The sequence below is a fragment of the Dromiciops gliroides genome, chromosome 2, assembly GCF_019393635.1.
Source record: "Dromiciops gliroides isolate mDroGli1 chromosome 2, mDroGli1.pri, whole genome shotgun sequence".
In the NCBI taxonomy this organism is placed as follows: Eukaryota; Metazoa; Chordata; class Mammalia; order Microbiotheria; family Microbiotheriidae; genus Dromiciops; species Dromiciops gliroides.
This window is the reverse complement of record NC_057862.1, coordinates 693,848,042-693,871,473: the sequence shown is the minus strand read 5'-3', so window position 1 is coordinate 693,871,473 and position 23,432 is coordinate 693,848,042. Positions and strand designations below refer to the sequence as shown.

Below are 23,432 nucleotides of genomic sequence, written 5' to 3'. Positions count from 1 at the left end.
GGCTTCAAGACGGTGAGGGCCTAGGGATTCTTGTGGGCCGCAGCCGATAGGATGCCCCGCAGGCTGAACCCCCGAAATCAACACACGTGGTTTTGTTGGGGAGAGGCTCTTTAATGGAGAACAGCAAACACACAAATGTCAGGGGAATTCCCAGCTCAACACAAACGTATATGGGGATCATGAATGGCTCCTACCTACTGAGCGTGGAACCCCTAACAGCAGCTCCTTAAGCCAAGGCACATGGCTGTTACCAAAGGAGGGTGGCGTGGCGGGAGGTGCTCCTCTGGGGCCTGGCCAGGCCTGCCTTGGCGCCACATCACCCCGGCCTTCCAGCCCCTGGTGACACAGGACCCTGCTCGCCCCCCTGCCCTCCCGCCGCTGCCCCTGGGGAAGGGCACTCAGCTCCCCATTGTGCTGCCCCCAGAAAACCAGATGGCAGGACAGAGGGAGCACTGGCCCATCCCGGCCCTCTGTGCTGGGAGATCCTGGGGAGGGAGCTGCGGTGCAGGCCGGGTATGTCTGTCCGAGCTCAGGCCAGGCTTGGTGACCCCTAGCCCTGTTCCTCCCCTCTGACCCACCGAGGCTCGGAGGCAACGTCTCCCTCACTGTTGTAGGGGGTGCAGAGGCCCCCACAGTGCATGTGGCAAAGGCCTCCCCAGCTTTGGGTGGAAGTCCTTCAGGGAGAACCTCCCCAGAGGCAGCCCCTGCCACTGGACTAATAGAGGGGAGGAAAGGGAATAAGCACTGATGGCATGTCTCCTATGTGCCAGGCACTGTGCTAAGCGGACAAGGGAGGGAGGGAGGAGGGAGGCTGGTGAAGGTGCTGCTTTCTGAAAGGCCCCGCATGCCCAGGCAGGGAGCTTCTTAAACATCCCTGTGTTGTATCTGGTGTTTGTGTCAGCGTGCATGCGTGCGTGCACACACACATGTACACACACACCCCATACATATACCATATACTCACACACACACGCACACACCCCCCCCCCCATACATATACCATATACTCACACACACACGCACACACACCCCCCATACATATACCATATACTCACACACACACGCACACGTACACCCCATACATATATCATATACTCATACACACACGCACACACACACCCCATACATATACCATATACTCACACACACACGCGCACACACACACCCCATACATATACCATATACTCACACACACACGCACACACACACCCCATACATATACCATATACTCACACACACACGCACACACACACCCCATACATATACCATATACTCACACACACACGCACACACACCCCCCCATACATATACCATATACTCACACACACACGCACACACACACCCCATACATATACCATATACTCACACACACACGCACACACACCCCATACATATACCATATACTCACACACACACACACACCCCATACATATACCATATACTCACACACACACGCACACGTACACCCCATACATATACCATATACTCATACACACACGCACACACACACCCCATACATATACCATATACTCACACACACACGCACACACACACCCCCCCATACATATACCATATACTCACACACACACGCACACACACACCCCATACATATACCATATACTCACACACACACGCACACACACACCCCATACATATACCATATACTCACACACACACGCACACACACACCCCATACATATACCATATACTCACACACACACGCACACACACCCCCCCATACATATACCATATACTCACACACACACGCACACACACCCCCCCATACATATACCATATACTCACACACACACGCACACACACACCCCATACATATACCATATACTCACACACACACACACCCCATACATATACCATATACTCACACACACACGCACACACACACACCCCATACAAATACCATATACTCACACACACACGCACACACACACCCCATACATATACCATATACTCACACACACACGCACACACACACCCCATACATATACCATATACTCACACACACACGCACACACACCCCATACATATACCATATACTCACACACACACACACACCCCATACATATACCATATACTCACACACACACGCACACACACCCCATACATATACCATATACTCACACACACACACACCCCATACATATACCATATACTCACACACACACGCACACACACACACCCCATACAAATACCATATACTCACACACACACGCACACACACACCCCATACATATACCATATACTCACACACACACGCACACACACACCCCATACATATACCATATACTCACACACACCCCATACATATACCATATACTCACACACACACGCACACACACACCCCATACATATACCATATACTCACACACACACGCACACACACCCCATACATATACCATATACTCACACACACACACACACCCCATACATATACCATATACTCACACACACACGCACACACACACACCCCATACAAATACCATATACTCACACACACACGCACACACACACCCCATACATATACCATATACTCACACACACACGCACACACACACCCCATACAAATACCATATACTCACATACACACCTATACAAAATACACCCCCCCATAGATAAACAATATACTCACAAACAATACACACATGCACTAAACACGCAGGCACACAATATAAATACACACAAACCCCCGCATACAATACACTTCCACATAGATGCACAATACACACACCACGTTGTAAGGGCCAAATTTTAATTGGGTGGCTCGTCGTAATATCGGGGATCAGAAAATAATGTGTCCCAAGTTCCCTCCCTTCCAAACTGCCTTTTTCAGTTATTTCTCCCAGACTAATAAGAAAGGAGATTCACAGCCTCTTTTCTACAAACAAACCAGATTTTATTAAAGGGAACACAATTTACAACACAGGTGAAGTTAATAAAGCCCGGGACAGTGAGGAAGAGAGAAGGAATGCGCTCACCACCTGGGGTCTGTAGTTTTTCACTGAGAGTCAGCTGTGCAGTCCCTCGCTGGTTCACCCCAGAATGGATGTCTCTTCCCTTCCTAGTTCCTCTGTCCCTCCCCCAAAGGGGAGGTCCTTCAAGCTGATTGGTTGGGAGTGGTCTCTTGTAATACACCAACATGTCACTCATGGCTGGCCTCATCCTTAAGTAGGTACTTAGTCCATTCTTACCCAATTCAAACAATGCTAAATCAATCAGGTGGGGGCCTGGACGTCTGCCAAATTCCATTATTTTATCACAACATAGACATATAATCCACACCCCATACCACACACACAGTACACACATGCCACACGTGCACTACACACACACACACACACACACACACACACACACACACACACTCCCAAGCTCTGTCTCTCTGTTCCAGCAGACCCAGAGCTCTGCACTCTCAGGGAAGGGTCCTTCTCGCCCTCAGTCTGGGGGCAGAGGAGCCTCCTCCTCCCTGTCCTGGGCCCGGGCCCCCCACAGGAGCTGCCGCCCGCCCATCTCCTGGGGGCTTTGAGAGCAGAGCAAACCCTGTGGGAGCACGTCAGGGGCAGCAGGGGTGGGCCTTCTCCCCTGCTCTCACTGCTCTCAGTAGTAGTTAACAATGAGTGAGGATTTACATGGAATTGACTCTAAGGTTTGTGAAGGGCCGTGCGTGTGATCACTCTGAAGACGTTGCTGTTATCACCATTTTACCCATGAGGAAGCTGAGGCTGAGAGAGGTCATGTAAATGCCTGAGGCAGGATTTGAACTCTGGTCTTCCTCACTTTAGGTTTAATGCTGTAATCCACTAACATTTCCTATTATTGGTTAGTCAGTCAAAACAGATGTCTTAAGCACTTAGTGTATGCTAAGCTCTGCTGGCACTGGAGATAGAAAGAAAGGAAACGCCCTTGCCCTTGCCTTCAAAGAGCCCCTATTCTCTTGGGAGAGATGGCATGCAGGGAAGGAATACAGAGGTGCCCAGAGGGCAGGCACTGGCTGCTGGGGGGCCTGGCAGCAGCTGAATCTTCAGGAAGTCAGGGAAGCCAAGAGGTGGAAGAGATGGGCAGAGCTTTCCGGTCATGGGGCCAAGTCTTGTGCAATTCATCATCATTACAACATGGCTGTTACTGGGCACAATGATTCTCCCTCTCTTACTCTCCCTCCCTCCTTCTCTCTCTCTCTTTCTCTCTCCCTCCCTCCTTCTCTCTCTCTCTCTCCCTTTCTCTCTGTCTGTGTCTCTCTGTCCCTCTGTCTTTCCCTCTCTGTCTCTCTATCTCTCTCTGTCTCTCTGTCTGTCTGTCTCTCTCCCTCTCTCAAGTCTCACACACAGAATGTGTGCCTCTTCCCCCTTCTCCCAGTATATTACTCTTTCTCCCCTCTACGTTTTTTGGAGATCATTCCAAAAATAATCATCTCACACTCATGCCCTCTGTCTGTGTAAACTCCTTTGAACTACCCTGATAATGATAAATTTCTTGTGTCATCTGCCTATATAGGAATGTAAGCAGTTTAACTTTATTGAGTTCCTTTTGTTTTCATTTCTTTCATGTTTACTTTTATGCTTCTCTTGAGTCCTGTGTTTGAATGTCAGATTTTATATTCAGCTCTTGTCTTTTCATTAGGAAGACTCGAATGTCCTTTAATTAAATATCCATTTTCCCTCCTGAAGGATGACACTCAGTTTTGCTGGGCAGTGATTCTTAGTTGTGATCCCAGGTCCTTTGTCTTACAGAGTTTCATATTCCAAACCCCTTGCTCCTTGAACGTGGAAGCTGCTAAATCTTGTGTGATCCCAACTGTGGCTCCATGATATTTTAATTGTTTCCTTCTACCTGCTTCAAGTATTTTCTTTTTGACCTGGGAGCTCTGAAATTTAGCTATAATATTCCCAAGAGTTTTCACTTTGGGGTCTCTTTCAGGGGGTGATTGGTAGATTCTTTCAATTTCTGTTTTGCCCTCTGGATCTAAGATATTGGATCAGTTTTCCTTAAGGTTTTAAAAATATGTCTAGGCTCTTTTTTTGATCATGGCTTTCTGGTAGTCCAATAAATCTTAAATGATTTCTCCTTGATTCATTTTTCAGGTCAGTTGTTTTTATGATGAGATACTTCATATTTTCTATTTTTTCCTTCTTTTTATTTTCTTTTATTGTTTGTTGATGTTTCATGAAGTCCAATCCTAATTTTTAAGGAATCATTTCTTTTTCTTTTTTTTTGTTGTTGTTATTGTGTTTTTTTTTTTTTTTCTTGTGGGGCAGTGAGGGTTAAGTGACTTGCCCAGGGTCACACAGGTAGTAAGTGTCAAGTATCTGAGGCTGGATTTGAACTCAGGTCCTCCTGAATCCAGGGCCAGTGCTTTATCCACTTTGCCACCTAGCTGCCCCAAGTCTGCTTTTTAAAGAATTTTTTCATCAGTAAATTTTTGTACCTCTTTTTCCATTTGGCAAATTTTATTTATTTTCTAATTTTTTCTAATTTAAATTTAAATTTTTTATTTTTTAAGGTGTTATTTGGTATTTTTGGTGCCTCTCTTGACAAACTGTTCATTCTTTTTTCATAATTTTCTTATATCGCTCTCATGTCTTTTCCCAATTTTTCCTCTACTACCCATCTCTTTCTTTAATTCTGGGTCTACTTAGCATTTTTCTTTGAGGATTTGTCTGTAGCGGTTTTCACATTGTTGTCTTCTTATGAGTTTATATCTTGGTCTTCCCTGTACCATAGTAGCTTTTTATTGTCAAGTTCTTTGGATTTTTTTTTCCTGTTTCCTCATTTTTCCGGACTATTTCTTGAGTTTGCATTTCATGTTAAAATTGGGCTCTACTCACCTGGCAGTGGGGAAGAACAGTCCCAAGCATCAGGCTCTTTGGGGCTGCTCTTCTCAGAGAGAGTTCTGGGGGTCTTGGTGCTTCCAAGGGGGTGTGATTCAGGGAGAGGTGTAGTGCCTGTTTTCCTGGTCTGCCTTCTGGTCTTTACCCAGGAAAAGCCCCTGGCCCCCTGCATTTGCTAGCACTAGCACTTCTCTTTGCTTAGAAACAGCAGCCAGCGCCACTGCTCCCTTGTGACCAAAGCCCAGCGCTCCTCTCCACCCTGGCACTGTGACCAGAACTGCCTGAGCAATAGGGTTGTCAGTCAGGTCCAGCTGCAGCCAGTGCCCGCCACGGGTCCCTTGTGATTTCTTTCTGACCAGCTGCCTCTGGGACGAGAGCTCCTGAATCTCCCATCGCGGCTACCGCCGCTGTGTGTAAGAACTCTGAGCGGGCTTCCAGCCCTCCGCTGTGGAGGCTGAGTTTGGCTCTGCTGCTCCACAGTTTGTGTGAGGGTCGTTTGGAGGGGAATGTCGAGAGAGCCTGGTATGGTGCTGCCCCTGATCTGCCATCTCGGCCTGTCTCTCTTTTCTTGAAGGTGGATGACTTCAGCTGTGACCCCGAGCTTCTCTCTCTGCTCCTGGATGCCAAGTTGGTGGCGAGATGTATTTCCACTCCCTTTTATCCCCATCTCATCAATCACCTGTTGGCCCACCAAGAGGATGGTCGTTGGTCTGTGGATGAGATAGCACTTCAACTGCGGGAGGCCGGCCACAGCATCGAGGCTGGCTCCCTGCTGCTGGCCTCGCGGAAGATCTACCCTGCCCTTTGCACCTTCAGTGCCGCCCTTAGCACTGCTCGGCACTGGATCTGAAGAGTCTCCCGTCCAGGGCTGATGCCTGTCCCCAGCCAATGGAACACTTCTCTTTGAGACAAATCCTATCGCCAGAAACTCTGTAATCCTGTTAACTGTCCTGTCCCCTCCCCTCGTCACTCCCCCGTCCCTGAAATAAAGCAGTATGTCCCCAGTGCACCTGGGGTGGTACCTGGTGCCCTTTTCATTCTTCTTTGGTTTCTCAAATTATGTCTAGCAGAGGGCTGAGCAGCTCAGGAAGGCCAGACCTTCTCCTGTGAACACTAGTGTCCCTGTCTCCCCACAGCCCCTCCAGCACTGACTGTTCCTGTCTCTGCCAGTGGCCTAGGTGTTGTTTGGATTGAATCCTGGGATTATTTGTCTACCAGGCAATGAAGGGCTTTTAGTCACATATTTGGGTTTATATTTTTTCTCATTGCCTGCATAGAACATATAGCAGACTCTCCGCAGACCTATTACGTGCAGTTTTTCTCCTCTGCTACGGCTTCCCTTCTTGTCCTAGTTGTTAATTTTGTTTGGAGAAAAGCTTTTCAGTTTCTTGGAGTCAAAATTATCATGTTTATTTATTGATGGATTGATCTGTCTATTTATTTGCAATTTCCTCTCGCTTTTTGGTTAAGAATTCACCCCCTAGCCATAGCTATGAAGGGTGTCTTATACAATTCTTTTCTCTTTTTTATTTTGTTTTTTTGGTGAGGCAATTGGGATTAAGTGACTTGCCCAGGGCCACACAGCTAGTAAGTGTCAAATGTCTGAGGCTGGATTTGAACTCGGGTCCTCCTGACTCCAGGGCTGGTGCTCTATCCACTGCACCACCTAGCTGCCCCTTCTTTTCTCTTTTTTAATGGTCTAAATTTTAATACTCGGTTTGTGTTTCTCTTTAGATTTATTGTGAAAGATGCTACGACATGTTGCCCTGAACCTAATATTTCTAACAAATTGTTACTTTCCCAGCAATTCTTGTCAAACTGGGAGTCTTCCTTGGTAATTTATGTTTTGGGGTTCATTGTATACTGAGTTTACTGAGTTCAATTACTTCTGGTTCTTGTCCAGTCTCTTGAATTGGCCTACTTCTCTATTTTTTAACCAGCTCTGATGTTGGCTGCCTCATGACATAGTTTGAAGTTTGCAGAAGCGCTTCTATTTTCATTTCTCTCCCCCTCCATCATTTCTTTTGACATTCTAGATTTTTTTGTTCCTAAGTTTTGCTATTGTTTTGTCTACCTCTGTACACAAAATATTCCCTTGACAGTTTGATTGGCTTAGTCCGTATCTGTAAATTAAGTTAGGAAGTATTGTCACTTTTGGTATATTGGCAAGGCCTAGCCATGAGCACTCTTTCCCTCTAGATGTTTAAATTGGTCTTTATTCCTCTAAAGGACAGTTTATAATTTTGTGATTGTGTGTGTATATGAATATGTGTAGGTACATATATGTATATATATATGTATATGTATGTACATATATACGGAGAGACAGACACACAGATATCGGCTGTCCTTTGGAAGATAGAGGCCCAGATATTTTATGCATTTTGTAGTTTTTTGAGTGAGATTCGCTTTCTTTTATTCCACTGCAGTTATTATCTCTTTCGTAGACAAAGAAGCTAAAGGTCAGAAATACGAGTGACTTGCCCACAGTCACACTGCTGTTGTCTGTGACTTCTAAGACCCACCCTCTCTGCAGTCCCTCCTGGTTCAGGCCAGGCATCATCTGCAGCTGCCTTTCACAGAGGCAGAAACAAGGTCTGAGAGGTTCTCACGAGGCCACAGCCTTGCCCAGACCCCCACCCGTGCAGTGTCCTGTCCACTGTGCCAGCTCTCCTCCCTGAGCCTCATCACAGCACCATGAGGAATTGGAGTAATGCGCTTTGTGGATTGGAAGCTGTTGTTCAAGGCAAGCAGGGAGGCCGGGACACAGGAGAAGCCTCATCTAGGTGCTCTGGTCAGTCAGTCAATCCAGAAGCATTTATCGTGCACCTACTGTATGCCATGGAGGATAGAAGGCCCCAAAGGACAGTTTCTGCTCTCGAGGAGCCCCCATTCTAATGGGGATGCTAACCCGCCCCCCCCCACAGCACACACAGACACATGCATGCACACATGTCCATACAGACACATACCACACACACACACACACACACACACACACACACACACACACACACACACACACACGGGCAAAGTTGTCCTTCCCTATCCTCATTCTGCATTTAGCCAGTAAGTTTACAGATAATGCTGCCCGTCTCAGGTCTCTGGACGGACCGCTCTTCGACACATACTGGGACACGTCCATGAATTCCTCCCCTCACAGACGTTGATCTAGCTTCTCATTCTGTGTGATTCCCGTCTACGTTACTTATAAACCCTCCTGCCTGCCTTCCCCTAATTCTCTGGATTTCCTGGGCTGCCCAGGGCATCCGGGGACTGTCCATCTGTTACCTCTATTTTCAATATCTGACTGACCCCAAGAGGCAAGCTCTGGATTTGAGTCGGGGAGGCCTGTGACCCTTAACGGTCCGTGTGACCTTGGGCAGGTTGCCTTGTTCTTCCTTATCTGGACAGTGAGTAGGTGGGAATGGGTGAGTGTTGGGGTTCCTCCTGGCTGTAAGTCTGTGCGCCTGCGATCTTTTCCTGGCTAAACACTTCCTGGATGCTGTCGTCTACGTGGTCACTGACAACAGACCCAGCCGGCCCACCAAAGCCGCGGATCTTTCCCGTGCCTGTTGGGTTCTTGTTACTAGATCCTTGGCTATGCCGGTGTCCCCAGAGCTACAGCCATGGAGCGTTGTGGGGGGCACTGGGCTCAGAATCGGGCTGTGGCCGGGCATTGTTGAAAGGTGGCGTGGCTTCCTAACTAAGCCCGTCAGAGTTCTGGGCCAGCTCTTCAGTGAAGGCCGGGGCTTCTCCCCAGGCTGGACGTCAGCTCTTTGGGGGTAGGCCCAGCGTGGAGGTGGGTGCATGCTGGGGGCCGTCCCATGGCTGTGCACTGCAGGAGTGGGTTACTGGCTCTCTTCTTACATTACGGGAATGGGGTGAGGGGGCTGCCATCTGCAGAGGCCGTGGTTGCCCGCTGCCCGGCTTCCCCTGCTGGGCGAGCACACACAGGGGTGGAGGTCTGGGCTGGGCTCCAGAGTGGGTGGCTTCCTCACACTGTACCCTCTCCCTGCTCTCTCTGCTCCTGCTGCTCCTCATGCCCGACGTGATCTCAGAGCTCTGGGCCTTCTCCCCTGCTGCCCTCAATGCCCGGAGTATTCCTCCCTCTCCCCCGCATCTCTTGGTTATCTTCTCAGTCTTTCCAGACTCAGCCTGAATCTCACTTTCTGCTGGAGACCTTTCCCCAGTCCTCCCAGCAGCTGGTGCCTTCTCTCTAAAATAACCTCCATCTTCTCCGTCTGCATCTTGTATGTGCATCGTATTCGACATTAGAACCTGCAACCATGCCTTGGCTTTCTTTGTATCCCCAGCGTGGCCCTCCATGGAGGGCATCCCAGAGGGAGCGCAGGCAGGCGAGACAAGAGGTCTTCTCTGCAGACCACAGCTTGGCCATCGCAATGGGTAGAAAGGTACAGGGAGGACATGACCCAGCTCAGCTTATTGTTCATTGATTCTAAAAAAGCTTCGGATCCCACATGTCAGAAAGCTGCCTTCCAACAAAGAATCTTGCATGTGTGTCCGAAGCACATTTCTTGAAAAGTTTAACAATTGTGCCACCACCCTCTGATTATGTCCATCAATTAAGGCATCGAACAGGGAGTTGTACCAGTCAGTTGATAAGCATTTATCAACCACCAGTCCTCATGTTTTTGTTTGACTTCTTACCAGTGTTCTTTGTTCTTCCACAGCAAGGTAGTTCAATAATGGTTCCCTCCTTGTTAAAGATCATTGCCTGAGAAATGACGGGAGACCTCCATTCATTCCCAACAAGAGTCCACCACAGTTATTGATATAATGAGTGAAAAGGCAAGTGTTGCTGTGAGTGTCTGTATGTGGGTATGTGTGTGTGTGTGTGCGGGAGTTTGTATGTGAACATATGTACATGTGTGCATGAGTGTGTGTGCATGAGTGTGTCCAAAGGGAAAGGAAGAGACATGTTTTCCATCATCTAGAAATCCAGTGTTACACAAAAGATGGTGAACAAAGGTGATAAAGTGGGGAAGTGGAACTAACTGGATGCAGCAGGAAGCCTGAATTGTTTCCACTGAGGGAGGATATGTGGAGGTGAATGACTCGGACCCGTGAGGATGCCCATGAATTAGTCCCTTCTCTTGGATTAGATGGAATTCTAGAGTTCAGGACGAGTCTAATCCCCCTTAGACGCAGAACGTCTCTGTTTAAGGACCTTAAAACCCAGAAGGCTGGAGTTTGGAGGGAGCTTAGAACAGAGAATGTTCAAGTGTAAATTATACAGTTGGGCCATGGGGTTAAATCCAGTATAAGGAAGAATTTAAGTACCAAGGAACCACAGTCAGGCTCCCACAAGACTTGGTAGCTAGAAGGACAAGGTGAAGCTGTAAGAGGATATTACAGAAGGCAAAGAAGAAGGTTTACAACAAAGAAGTACCTGGCAAAGCTGACTCTAAACCGAGAGGGGAAACACTACTATTTATCAATAAACATTTATTAAGCACCCCCCATGTGCCAAGGGCCAGGGATACAAAAAGAGGCAAAGGAGAGCCCCTACCCTCCACAAGTTCACAGTCTAATGAAATAAAAGACTTCCAGTCATTTCTAATGAAGAGACCAGGGATGAATAGAATCTTTGGCTATAAACACAAGACAAGAGAAACCCAGAAAGGTAAATACATCGGAGGGAGAAATGTTTACATTCCCAAAAGGAGACGAGAAGAAATGAGGGGCCTCCTCAGAATCCTAATGTCTTCAGGGATTATTGAAATAAGTAAGACAAACAGTAGGCTTGGGAGGTGGTTCTGTTTTGATGAACATGAGGGAAGAAATAGGGAGAGGAAAAAAGAATGTTAGAAATAAAAAAGGGAGGGAGGGGCTGATATTACTATTTCACATAATCAAGGTGAATGATGGGAAATAACTACAAACCATGGAGGAAGGGCAGGGAGCGGGCATCTTGTGAACCACACTTGTCGCTGAACAGGATAAAGAAGGGCTTATCATACACTAAAAAGTGCACCAAGAGTTTGTTATTAGAAAATGTTGAACTCAACAGGGGAACAGGTGCAGGAATGGAAAGGGGAAGGGAGAGGAGAGGGTTTGAGAAGGAGAATAGAGTAATGTGGGGTTAGTTACAGGGAGGAATGTGTTGGAGATACCTTAATAAGGTTCATAATTCATTTGTTAAATTTTCAGTGTTAACATTTATACCTCAATAATTGGTCAATGCTGTGCTACAAAGCAGGCTTGATTTATTTATTTGTTTCATTATCTAGACCAGAACATGGTGGAAAAAATGTTAATAATTCAGATTAAACTTAAAAATGTATCATGCATGCATTTTTTTTCTTCTGCAGAGCCAGTTGTTAAACATTTACCAGCAAAGCAAACCCCAGCCTTTGAGGATAGATTGCAAAGGAGGGGTGGGGAGGGGAGAAGGGTTAAAAGGAAAGAAAAAGTAAAAATCTGTAATTGAGGTCTAGGTGAACAGAAGAGAAGAGGGGTAAAGAGGGATGTGAAGAATGAGGATAGTAAAAAGTATAAAAGCACAGGATGGTGTGAAATAGACAATGGACAGACACAAACATGAACATGGATGGTATACACTCACCTATGAAACAGAATACGATATCAGAATGGGTTAAAATTAGAATCTAACAGTATGTTGTTTGCAAGAAACACAGTTGGAACATAAATATTCGTACAGAGTTAATGACCGAACTCACGGGCCGGAACACACTTTATAATGCTTAATATGAACTCAAAAAATCAGGGATAGCAGTCATGATCTTATACTGTGATGGTAAAAATATTCACGGATAAAAGGATAAATGGAGAAACTTGATGATTGTTCATCATTTTCAAAGAGGAACTATGGCATCACCAGGGGATGTTTTGACATGTGTGTGAAACTGATTTAAGTGAGGCAGAGTCATGCAAAGTCATCAGCCTCACTTTCTCTTCCAGAGTCATCAAAGTCAGGGGCAGCTAGATGGTGCAGTGGTAAAGCACCGGCCCTGGATTCAGTAGGACCTGAGTTCAAATCCAGCCTCAGACACTTGACACCTACCAGCTGTGTGACCCTGGGCAAGTCTCTTAACCCTCATTGCCCTGCCAAAAACAAAGAAACAAAAAACAAAAACCCAGGGTCATCAAAGTCCAGTGGCAGGACAAAAGTCAAGGTGGCCTGGGACGCAGTCAGTGGATAACTTTGGCATCTCTGATGTCTGACCAAGCTCTAAGCGCTGTACAGCGTCTGCTTCAGCTGCCTTTAGGGATGTTGGACCAAACTGTTCTCATCTTCCCACTGGGGTAGACACTGCTCTAACTCACCAACAGGTTTGTAGCCCATTGGTTACCCTCAGCTTGGACTAACCTGTGTGTCAATATGGTTTTACCAAGATACGGTGTGAGTGTCTATGGGCATGTGTGTGTGTGTGAGTTTTTATGTGAGTGTGTGTACGTGTGTGCATGAATGTATGTGAGTATGTGTGTGTGCGCGCGCGTGTGTGTGTGTGCATGTACAGCTTCTTGGAGCCACAGGTAAGTATGGAAACCAAAGATGAATGAGCAGTCCTAAAAAGAGTTTAGCAGCCATCACACTAGAGGTGCTAGTTTTCCCTTAAGACCCATACACCCCGAAATGGAGAAAACATATCATGCTTAAAGGCACCTTAGACATAAATTAATTTCAGTATACACACACACACACACACTTTCTCTCATACACAGAGAATGATAGAACTAAAGACTTAAAGGAAAACCCATTTACAAGGACAAATAATAAAACATGATGGATTTCTAGTAATTACCGAATTGGAAGAGAAAGGAATATACATATTCCTCAGCTATGCTAGCACCTTCCCAACAAATGGCAATGTATTGGGGCATAAAAATTTCACAAACGAATACAGAAAAGCGGGTATGTTTTATGTATCCTTTCCTGCCTACAGTACAATAAAAATTCTATTCAACAAAAGACCTTTGAAGAAAGTATGAAAAATTAATTTGAGACTAAATAATTTAGTCCTAAAGAATTGGTGGGTAAAAAGAACGAATGATAGAAACAATATAAAATTTCTTCAAAGAAACTGACAATGAAAACACACCAAAAACTTTTGGGATGTGGCAAAGCAGTGTTTAGGGGAAAATTTATGTTGCTCAACATCTTTCTAAACAAAAGATCAAAGATGTGGGTGTTCAACTCAAAAAATTTTAAAAGAAAACCAGAAAGTCAACACCTTAAAACCTCCTAACTAAACAACAAAACAGAAAACTTAGAAATCCATACAACATTGAATTGATATATAAAGCTAGAACCTCTTTTTAAAAAAAAATTAATAGTACAACCAGCTAATCAGATTTCTTAAAGAAAGAGGAAAACTAAATTGCCAGCATTAAAAATGAAAGAAGAGAATCATAACAAATTAAGATGAAAGAAAATTATCAGAAATTATTGTTCCCACTTAATTATCCAAAAAATGGATAATTTAGGTGAAATGGATGAATGCTTACAAAAATTAAATTCCCCAGATTAATAGAACAAGAAACAGAATTTAAATAATCTAATTTCAGAAAAAGAAACTAAGCCACAAATGAACTCACAAAGGAGAAAAGGCCTAGGATTTTTATAACTGAAATCTATCAAACATTTAAAGAAAATTGATTCTAATGTTACATAAGCTGTTTGCCAAAACATGAAAGAAGGGATCTTATCTAACTCCTTCTGTGAGACAAATATATTCTTGGTACTTAAACCACAGAGAGAGAAAATAGAGAAGAAATATATGGACCAATATTCCTAAACATGAATGCAAAATATATTAAATGTAGTATTATTGGTAGAGTGGTGATTTGGTCCTTTTTGGAAAGCAGTTTGGAATTATACTCAACAGTTCACTAAACTGTGCATGATCTTTAACCCAGAGATACTACTATCCTCTTCTGTCTTCCAAAGAGATCAAAGACCTAGGGAAAGGATCTACATGTACAAAAATATTTATAACAATTCTTTTTATTAGAGCAAGAACTGGAAACTAAGGGAGTGCCCGTCAGTTGGACAGTGTAGGAGCTTACATTCATTTGAAGAGTGGCTGAACACGTTCTGACGTGAATATGATGGTATATTATTGTTGATTAAAAATGACAAAGGGGATGGTTTTATCAACAGCTGGGACGGCTTGTACGAACTGACACAGAGTAGAGGGATCAGAACCAGGAGCACAACTTCCACAATAACAGCATTGTAAAGACAAATAATTAAAAGACTTAAGAAATCTGGAGTTGAAAAGGAAGCCGATTCACAGGATAGTTTTGAAGGTAACGTTAAATTTGTTATACACTTACAAGGAAAAACAAGCAAGTTTCATAAAGGGCAGCTAGGTGGCGCCATAGTGCACAGACCACTAGGCTTGGAATCAAGAAGACTCATCTTCTGATTTCAAATTTGGCCTCAGACACTGGTTAGCTGTGTGACCCTGGGCAAGTCACTTAACTCTGTTTGCCTCAGTTTCCTCATCTATAAAAAAATGATCTGGAGAAGGAAATGGCAAAACACTCCAATATCTTTGCCAAAAAAAACCCCACAGATGGGGTCATGGAGAGTTGGACACAACTAAAATGTCTGATAACAGCAGTTTCAGAATTTTAAAAAAGCTGAAAAATAAAAGAGAAGTTGTTTAAATTGTTCTCTTCATTCTGCTTATTTCATCCTGTGTCGACCCCCACAAATATTCCCAGGTTTCTCTGAATTCATCATATTTGTCCTTTCCTATAGTGCCATTGTATCCCTACCACCTTGCGATATCTGACACATAATAGGTATTTAATAAATGCTTGTAATTTATTAATCCATTTTATTTTCTGTTCTTTTCTACAACAATAAACACACATTCTTGTATGTGTGTGTCCTTTCCCTATCACTTTTCTCTTTGGAATGTAAGTCAGAGGATGGCCATAGATTAGTGATTTGTTGGGCACGGTTCCAGATTACCTTTCAGAATGGTTGGATCAATTCACATTCCACCAACAATGTATCGGTGTGCCTGCGTTCCCACGGCCCTTCCAACAACTGCTGTTTTCTTCTTTGTCATTGTGGCTAATCAGATAGGTGTGAGGTATAACCTCAGGGTTGTTTTCACTTTCATTTCCGCAGTTGGTGATTTGGAGAGTTTTCTCATCTGGTTGCTGCTTGCTTCTCTTCCTTTAGTGCTGTCTGTTTGTGTGGTAGTTTCTGCGCTGGGCAGAACCTATTCTGAGCCTTGGTGAGGCCCTGGTCCTCTCCATAGCCAACAGATTCTTGCTGTCCTGTGAAGCTCCCCCCAGGTCTTACTTTCCTTCCCGGGCCCCTCACCTCAGACATCAGTCTGGACTTCCGGCCCTTGATTCAGACTGTCATCAGCATTTGGGAAGGCTGCCTGATCCACCTTTTGGGAAACCTCCACCCGGTTTTCCCCTCTTTGGGCTGGGGCTTCTCTTTGCTTTTTCATACCCGCCAAGAAAGGCTGGGGTGGAAATCTTGGCAGTGTTATTCCTTGGACAGCGCACCTGCAGTGGTTTCCATAGCAACTGGATCCTGCAGCCCCCAGCTGTTTTGTTTGCCAGGCTTATCAGTGGCTGCCTGTCTGTTGGTGAAGGTGTGCTCAGCTCCGTGCTGCAGGTAACGGAGCCTTTTCCATTGCTTCTGCAGGCTGTCTGGTAGGGAATCCTGGGCCCCCACTAAAGTTGTGCCTCTCAGTTACCGGAGTTAATGCCTTGAGCCTAAGGGGAATCTCCCATTCAGAGCCCCCAAATATGCCCCACACAGGCAGAGGCAGCAGAGCTCCGGGCTGGGAGGCAGAAGACTTGGGTTTGAGTCCCAGCTCTGGGGTTGGCTGTGAGGCTGAGGACCAGAGGGATTGTGATGGTCTAGAGATGCCCAGGCAGGCACCATCAGAGGTGAGCATTGAAGCCGACGCCCCAGGCTACAGAGCCAGCTGGGTTTTCCTGGGCGCTTTCCTCTGATGGCGCCCCCTCACCACAGGGGCTGGCACAAGCTCCCTCAGAGAAGCCCAAGTTCTAGCAGGTGCTAATAAGCCAGGCAGGTGTCCAGTGGATGGTGATCATAACAGCTAACGGATCCAGCACCTCAGAGTCTGCAAATCGCTTTTCTGAGCGCATCCCATTTGGTCCTCGCTGAAGCCACGGAGGCAGGGGCAGTGATTATGCCCACTCTGCAGCAGAGGAAAGGACTTGAAGGGACTTGCCATGGGTTCCACAGCCAGTAAGTGGCCGAGGTCCAATTGGAATGCGTCTTCCTCAATCCTTGGCCAGGGCTCTGCCGCTGTTCTCCCTTGATCCCTCGGGAGATGTTTTTAGAGGGCCAACCTAGCTACCCACGCACATGCTTAAGCCCAGCAGCTCACAATTTTTGGCCTTCTCCACTCAGGGCCACGAAGCACCGATTTACAGCTCAGTGGGTACCGGGACATCTGCATGAAGGATGCAATAGCTTGCTCTCTGCCATTCCAGTGGCTCTTCTAGAAAGCAGGGGCAGTAACAGCTCAGCTGTATGAAGGCAAGGGGCCCTCTGAGGTCAGCTCAGCCCACCAGCCCTCCCAGAGCATCCCTAGGGAAAGGCGGTGGGGGCACGGAGCAGGCAAGGGCTTTTGTACGCTGAAGAAGGTCAGAGACTGACCTTTGGGAGGTTTTACTAGAGTTGGCCAGAAGGCAGAGAAGGTTCTGGAACAAGAACAGAAGACCAAGCCCCAGGGAGGCAAGAACCAAGAGGAGATGGCAGGACAAACAAGTTGGGCCTGGGGAGGGCCCGATTGGCAGGAAAAGGTGCGTGAGGTCCAGGGGCATTGATGATGCACCTCCTGTGTTCCAGGGGCCGCGCTGGCTGCTGGGGATTCGAGAGTGGAATGGTTCTTCCTCTCAGGGAGTTTCCATTCTGGGGGGGGGGCGGTATGGGACAGGTTTAGACGAGGGAAAAGTCACTTAGGGAAAGGAAGTTGGCATCAATGGCGAGGCGGCCGGCAGGTACTAATGAGAGGGCGCCAAGATGGGGCTCCAGGGGGAGCCTCCCCCCTCCTAAGCACACGACCCCGATTGCTGCTGGGAGCCGTGAGCAAGGACAAAGGGCTGTCAGAGCAGGGACTGGCGCTGAGTGTGTGAGTCTGCACGGCTGCCCCTGTGGCCCCTGCTTTAAGTGAGGCCTGACTGAGGGCTAGACTGGAGGATGCCACTCTGCTCCCTCTTGCACGAGGGCAAGGGAAGATGAGAGTGAACCCCAAAGCAGCCAGAGAAGAGCACACAAGGAAATGTGTGTGCGGAGGAGGGGGAGCCCAAGGCCTCCCAGCGGCCCTCCCACAGCCATCCCCTCCTTGGCCATCTGGCCTTCCTTGTTGGCCTCAGACAAGCCCCCCACCCCCCTCATTTTACTGTGGAAAGATGGAGGCGCAGAGGTGAGGAGGCCCGTCCAGTCACTGAGCTGGTAAGGAAGGAAGTGGCCTCCAGCCCTTCCCTAACCACTGGGCAACCCAGCTGCCTTTGTCCTACACACACTTGGGCATTGAAATGGTTGCCGTTTCCCCTGGACCCTCTTCAAATGGGCCCACGTGCTCTGGACCACACTCCTCGCCCCCCCTTCGTTGAGACCCTTTCCCTCTTTGCTTTCAGATTTCATTCTTGGCAGCTTCGCGCCCCCCAGGGCCGAGTGCCCCCAGAAGGTTTAGTTCCACGGATCGCTTTCCTGCAAACCTGGGGAGCATTTCAGACTAGCCCCATCTTTCCTCCCTTATTACAAATATCCAATCACTTGCCAAGTTTGGTTAGTTCTACCTTCTCTTCACCTCATAATCTGTCCTCTCTGAATGATAAGAACTCTTAGAAGTTTGTCAAGACCTTTACAAATCTTATTTCATTGGAGCCTCACAACAACTCTGTGAAGCAGGTACTTTTGTTATCCCCATCTTGCAGATGAGGAAACTGGTGGAGAGGTGAAGTGACTCACCCAGGGTCACACAGCTAGTCAGCCTCGGGAGCCAGATTTTAGATCGGGGGTGGGGGGGCAGACTCCAAATCTAACACTGGGCACTGAGCTCCCTTGCCCCCCTTAGCGGTTCCCTCTCACCTCACCTGGAATGATGTCTCCAGGACAGATCCCCAGGGATCTGCACTTGGTCTTGTGATGCTCAACCCTTTTGTTAGTGACTTGGCTGAAGGCCCAGGGGACACCGAGCTGGGAAGAATAGCCCACCCAGCAGATGACCAAGCCAGGATCCAGAGGGGCCTTGGCAGAGTTGGGTAGACTCTGTAAATGGCCAAATGCAGAGGCCTACGCCTTCCTTCTGTTGTTTTTAAATTATTGATTGTTATTAATTAATGGCTATTGCATCTGTTTGGGGCAGTAATCATTTATTATTAATTACTATCTTATATACCAGTAAAGAATTGACTGCGTGTCTCCCTAACTTTTCAAAGTCTCAGGTCTTCATCCCTACATGATCCTAAGAGCATGTGCCAAGCGAGAGAGGCCAGAGAGAGGGGCAAGAGAGGGCAAAGAGAGGGGCTGACCCTGGTGTGGCCAAGTGTTTTATCCTCCGCAGACAGAGGCAGGTCATTACACATTGTTCTAAGCTAATTGGTTATAGCATCATTCAGTTCCATTGATTGACATGACTTCAGGGTGGTCTAAAGAGTGTACAAAAGGGCAAATTCCAGTCTCTACGTATGTTCCTAAACAAAAGAATCAGTCTCCATCTCCTCTCTTCCCTTGGGCTCATGCCAGGCAGGAGCCGAACTTTCTGGAGTGGGGGGAGGGGAGAGAAAGGACAAACTGATCTCTGGGTCCCCCCACGAAATCCATTATTAATAATTATTTTCTCACACTTCAAAGTGTCAGGTTTGCTAGCCTAACCTGGAGGAAGCCCCAAGGCACCCTCAGATAAAGGGAGTGAAGCGTGGGTCCCTTTGCCATTAGTTCATTCTCCATTGACAGTGCAGTCCGTTCTGTCTGTAGATTGCCTTCCCGTACCTTCCGCCCACAGGCTCTGGTTCTGCCCTTTGAGAGAGAGCACGGACTGGCCAGGACAGGTCCCTGAGTCCCGGCCAGGCTGGGCCTGGATCTTTTCACTGTCTCCCCCCAGGCTGCTCTGCAGGAAGTGGTTTAAGGTAATAAAAATCTTCAGAATCACCGATTTACTGACATCACTTCCCAATCTGCGATGGTCGCCCCAAGCAGAAGCTGCAACAGGAAATATTTGTGGGCTGGGGTCAATGCAGAGTGAGAGGGGAGGGGACAGACCCCAGGACCCTGGTGCACAGGGAGTAACAGGAAGCCAGGAGGTCTCACCTCCAGCATCCTAGCTTGGTAGTGCCCTATTTTAACTGATCATTCTGGCTAACTCAGCGCGAAGCTCTGTTGTTTCTAACTGCTGAAGGATTCTCCTTGCCCCCTAAATTCAGCCTCCTGGGACAGAACTGTGACCACTCCCTGGTTACAGCCCTGGCCTCAAGTTCCCTCCTTGGCCCCTTCCCCCTGAAGAGTATCAGGCCTCGTGACTCCTCTTGGTGCCTGGGGGTCCAGACCCTTGAATCTGTGAACTTTTCATACAAAGGGTTTAGAGCTAGACAGGACCAGAGAGACTAACCAGCCAGGCCTCAAAGAGGGAAGTCACTAATCTGAGGTCAGAGAGCTAGCAAAGCGGCTGAGCCAAAATCATGACCCCAGGTTTTTCGGTGGCAAACCTGGCAGCCTTCCTAGGGCTCCTTGCTGCCCCCTTGGTTTATATCCACTACCCCCTCCCCCTTCCTTGACTTTAAGCCCCAGTGGTGGGGGGACCCCTTCTCCAGATCACTGGTTACAGCGCAATGGGGAAGGGCTGCATCCTTCAGGAGCCTGGTTGTTATTAACACAAACATAGAAAAGCAGCATCTTCTGTCCAGAAGTGATCACTCCTGACAGCCTGCTAAGTGTTGAGTGAGATTCTGAGTCCAACCCACCCCTTGTGAGAAGGAATATAAAGAAACAAGGCTCTGCTTGCCCCCCTGCACTCCGCCAGAATTAGACGCTTACCTTTCCTACTGAGACATAACCCTGCTGTCTGGCTTGGCAAAGAGAAGCGGGGAGCAATGACGTTGTTTGCTTCTTTGCAGAGACCATCTGTGCGAGGACCGGAGCCCGACAGGAATGCTGACACACACACTCCTGGGCTCCCGCTAACAGCCACTTTTATTTTCTTGACTTCTGCAGTCAGCAGGAGGAAGTCAGCTGTGCCCAGAAACTCCAAGGGCCTGCGATGCTGCCCGGGAGGTGACAGCTGCTCCTACCTGTGATATAGAAGCAGAGGCTTTGGGCAAGAAGGGCCCTTCAACACCCACATCCAACCACCCCCATTGCACACAGGAGCAGGAGGAGGAAAGTGACTTGTCCACTGTCACACTCAGAGAAAGTGGTGGGGCAGGAGATGAGGGCAGCAGGAAGAGCACTGATAGCAAACGGCTGGTGCATTACAGGCAATTTAGTGCATGTGTCTTAATATATGGATGGGAGTCAGAAGACCCGAGTTTGAATCCTGAAGTGGGAGATTACCTCACAGAATTTGAACACTGGGAGGGAATTTGGTGGCCATGTCCCCAGTGCAACCCATGTAAGAGGAAGCCCTGCTGTGAAATGGGCCCTTGGCCCAGGGGTTTTCCAGCCTACACTTCAAGCTGTCCTAGGAGGGGAAACCTTACTTCTGCCCATGCCAACTGTCTTCTGCTGTTGAATGTAAGCTGATTATTCTTTTTTAAAATAAAAGTATTTTATTATTTTCCAATTACATGTAGAGATAATTTTCAACAATTTCAAATTTTTCTCCCCTCCCCCTCCCCTAAACAGCAGGTAATCTGATATAGGTTACATATATATATATATATATGTACATATATATATATATATATACACAATAACATCAAACACATTTCTGCATTAGTCATGTTATACAAGAAGAATCAGAGCAAAAAGGAAAAACCTCAAAAAACAACAGCACCAAAACCAAAATAAATAGTGTGATCCAATCAGCATCCATATACCACAGTTCTCTTTTTTCCCTGGATTTGGAGAGCCATTATTGGTGAGAAGAATCTAGTCTATCACTGTTGATCAGAATGTAAGCTTCTTAGGGGCAAGGGAGCATCTTGCTTTGGGGGTGTGTACCCCATTGCTTAGCACAATGGCAAGTTTATAAGAAGGGCTCCAAAGGTGCCTGCTTCCTTCCTCCCTCCCTTGTCCTTCTTTCTCCATCCTTTCCCCCATTCCTTCCCTTTCCTCTCCACCCCTCCCTCACTTCTCCTATGCTTCCCTTCCCTTCCCTTCCCTTCCCTTCCCTTCCCTTCCCTTCCCTTCCCCCCTTTTCCTCTCCTTGTCTCCCCCCTTCACAGTGCACCCCTCCTCCTTCACTGATGTCTTGTTGCCCCAGGATAAAACACTAACTCTTTCCAATTGACTTCTAAACCCCTTCACAGTCTAACTTGAACCCAATTTTCCTGGATTACTTCACATTACTAACCTTTATGCATTCTGAGGTTTAGCCAAGTGAGACTCTTTTCTTCCCTATTCATGACCGTCTGTCTCCCAGCTCTGTGGCTTTGCACTGATTGTCCCCACTCGCCCACTCTGTTGCCCAGCTCAGAAGAGGCTCCCTCCTTCCTTCTGCCTCCTGGATGCTCCAGCTTCCTTCCAAGTTCAGCCCAAACGTCACTTCCTCCTGGAAGCCTTTCCTGATTTTCCCACTCACTAGCCCCCCCCCAAAAAAAAAATTCACATTGTATGTACTGGAGATATATGTAAGTGTATATGTGTACACACACATATATACTTAGTAGTTTTTATTTTTCTGCTTACATCATGGGAATGTTGTGAGGGTTGAATAAAAGGATGGATGGTAAATTGCTTAAGGAAACCAGGTCAGCCCAGCCATTTGGGCTGGTGTTTCTAGACTGCCCCTGGTCCTGCAGGGCTGCCGACCTTCACAGAAGGGAGAGTGAGAGAAAGAAGGAACCCTCTTTGTGCTGTCAGGGTGGCCTAGTTACCCAGGAGCCTTCCTTGTGTGTCTGTGTCCACATTCCCCTCTCTTTTTGCATCTGTGGGGTCCGTCTCACATACTGGGCTGTGTAATGAGCTACTGAGGCCCTGGGGCCCAGCATACCCCAAAGGGTTCTGGCCGGGGTGAACAGAGGTGGCCACACCCTTGACTCACCCTTCGGAGTGCTTTCCTATTCCTTGGTCTGCAGAGCCATAGGACCCTGTCACAGGCTTCGCTAAAGCCTTTCCTGCGACAACCCTGTTAAGCAGAGAGTTTCGCTGTGACAGAGGAAGAAGCCAGGGAACCTCCCAGACTCGAACCCAGTTCTTCCCACTCTCCTGTGCGGCCTGTCAGGAATCCCGGCACACGCTTTGGGCAAGCGGCAAAGACATCCCCAGAGCGGCTGGCTTATCACTTCTACAGCATCCTGCTCTGCCTTCAGAGTAGTGGGTCAGGCGATCGGCACCGGAGAGCAGGTCTCTCTGTGTGGCCTGGGGTGAAGGACCACTCATCAGCCTGTGCACAGAAGAGGCAGCCATGGTGTGGCGGAGACACGTGCCCGCCA

At 47.3% G+C, this 23,432-nt stretch overlaps 1 protein-coding gene across 1 annotated transcript in view; it reads left to right on the top strand.

Moving 5' to 3' along the window:
- NBAS (NBAS subunit of NRZ tethering complex) overlaps positions 1 to 6,866 on the top strand; it is a 220,832-nt gene extending 213,966 nt beyond the window's left edge. The window contains exon 52 of the mRNA XM_043985311.1: positions 6,415 to 6,866. Within this exon, the coding sequence (XP_043841246.1) occupies positions 6,415 to 6,690 (276 nt within the window). The 3' untranslated portion in view covers positions 6,691 to 6,866. The remainder of the gene's footprint in view (positions 1 to 6,414) is intronic.
- The last annotated feature ends 16,566 nt before the right edge of the window (positions 6,867 to 23,432 follow it).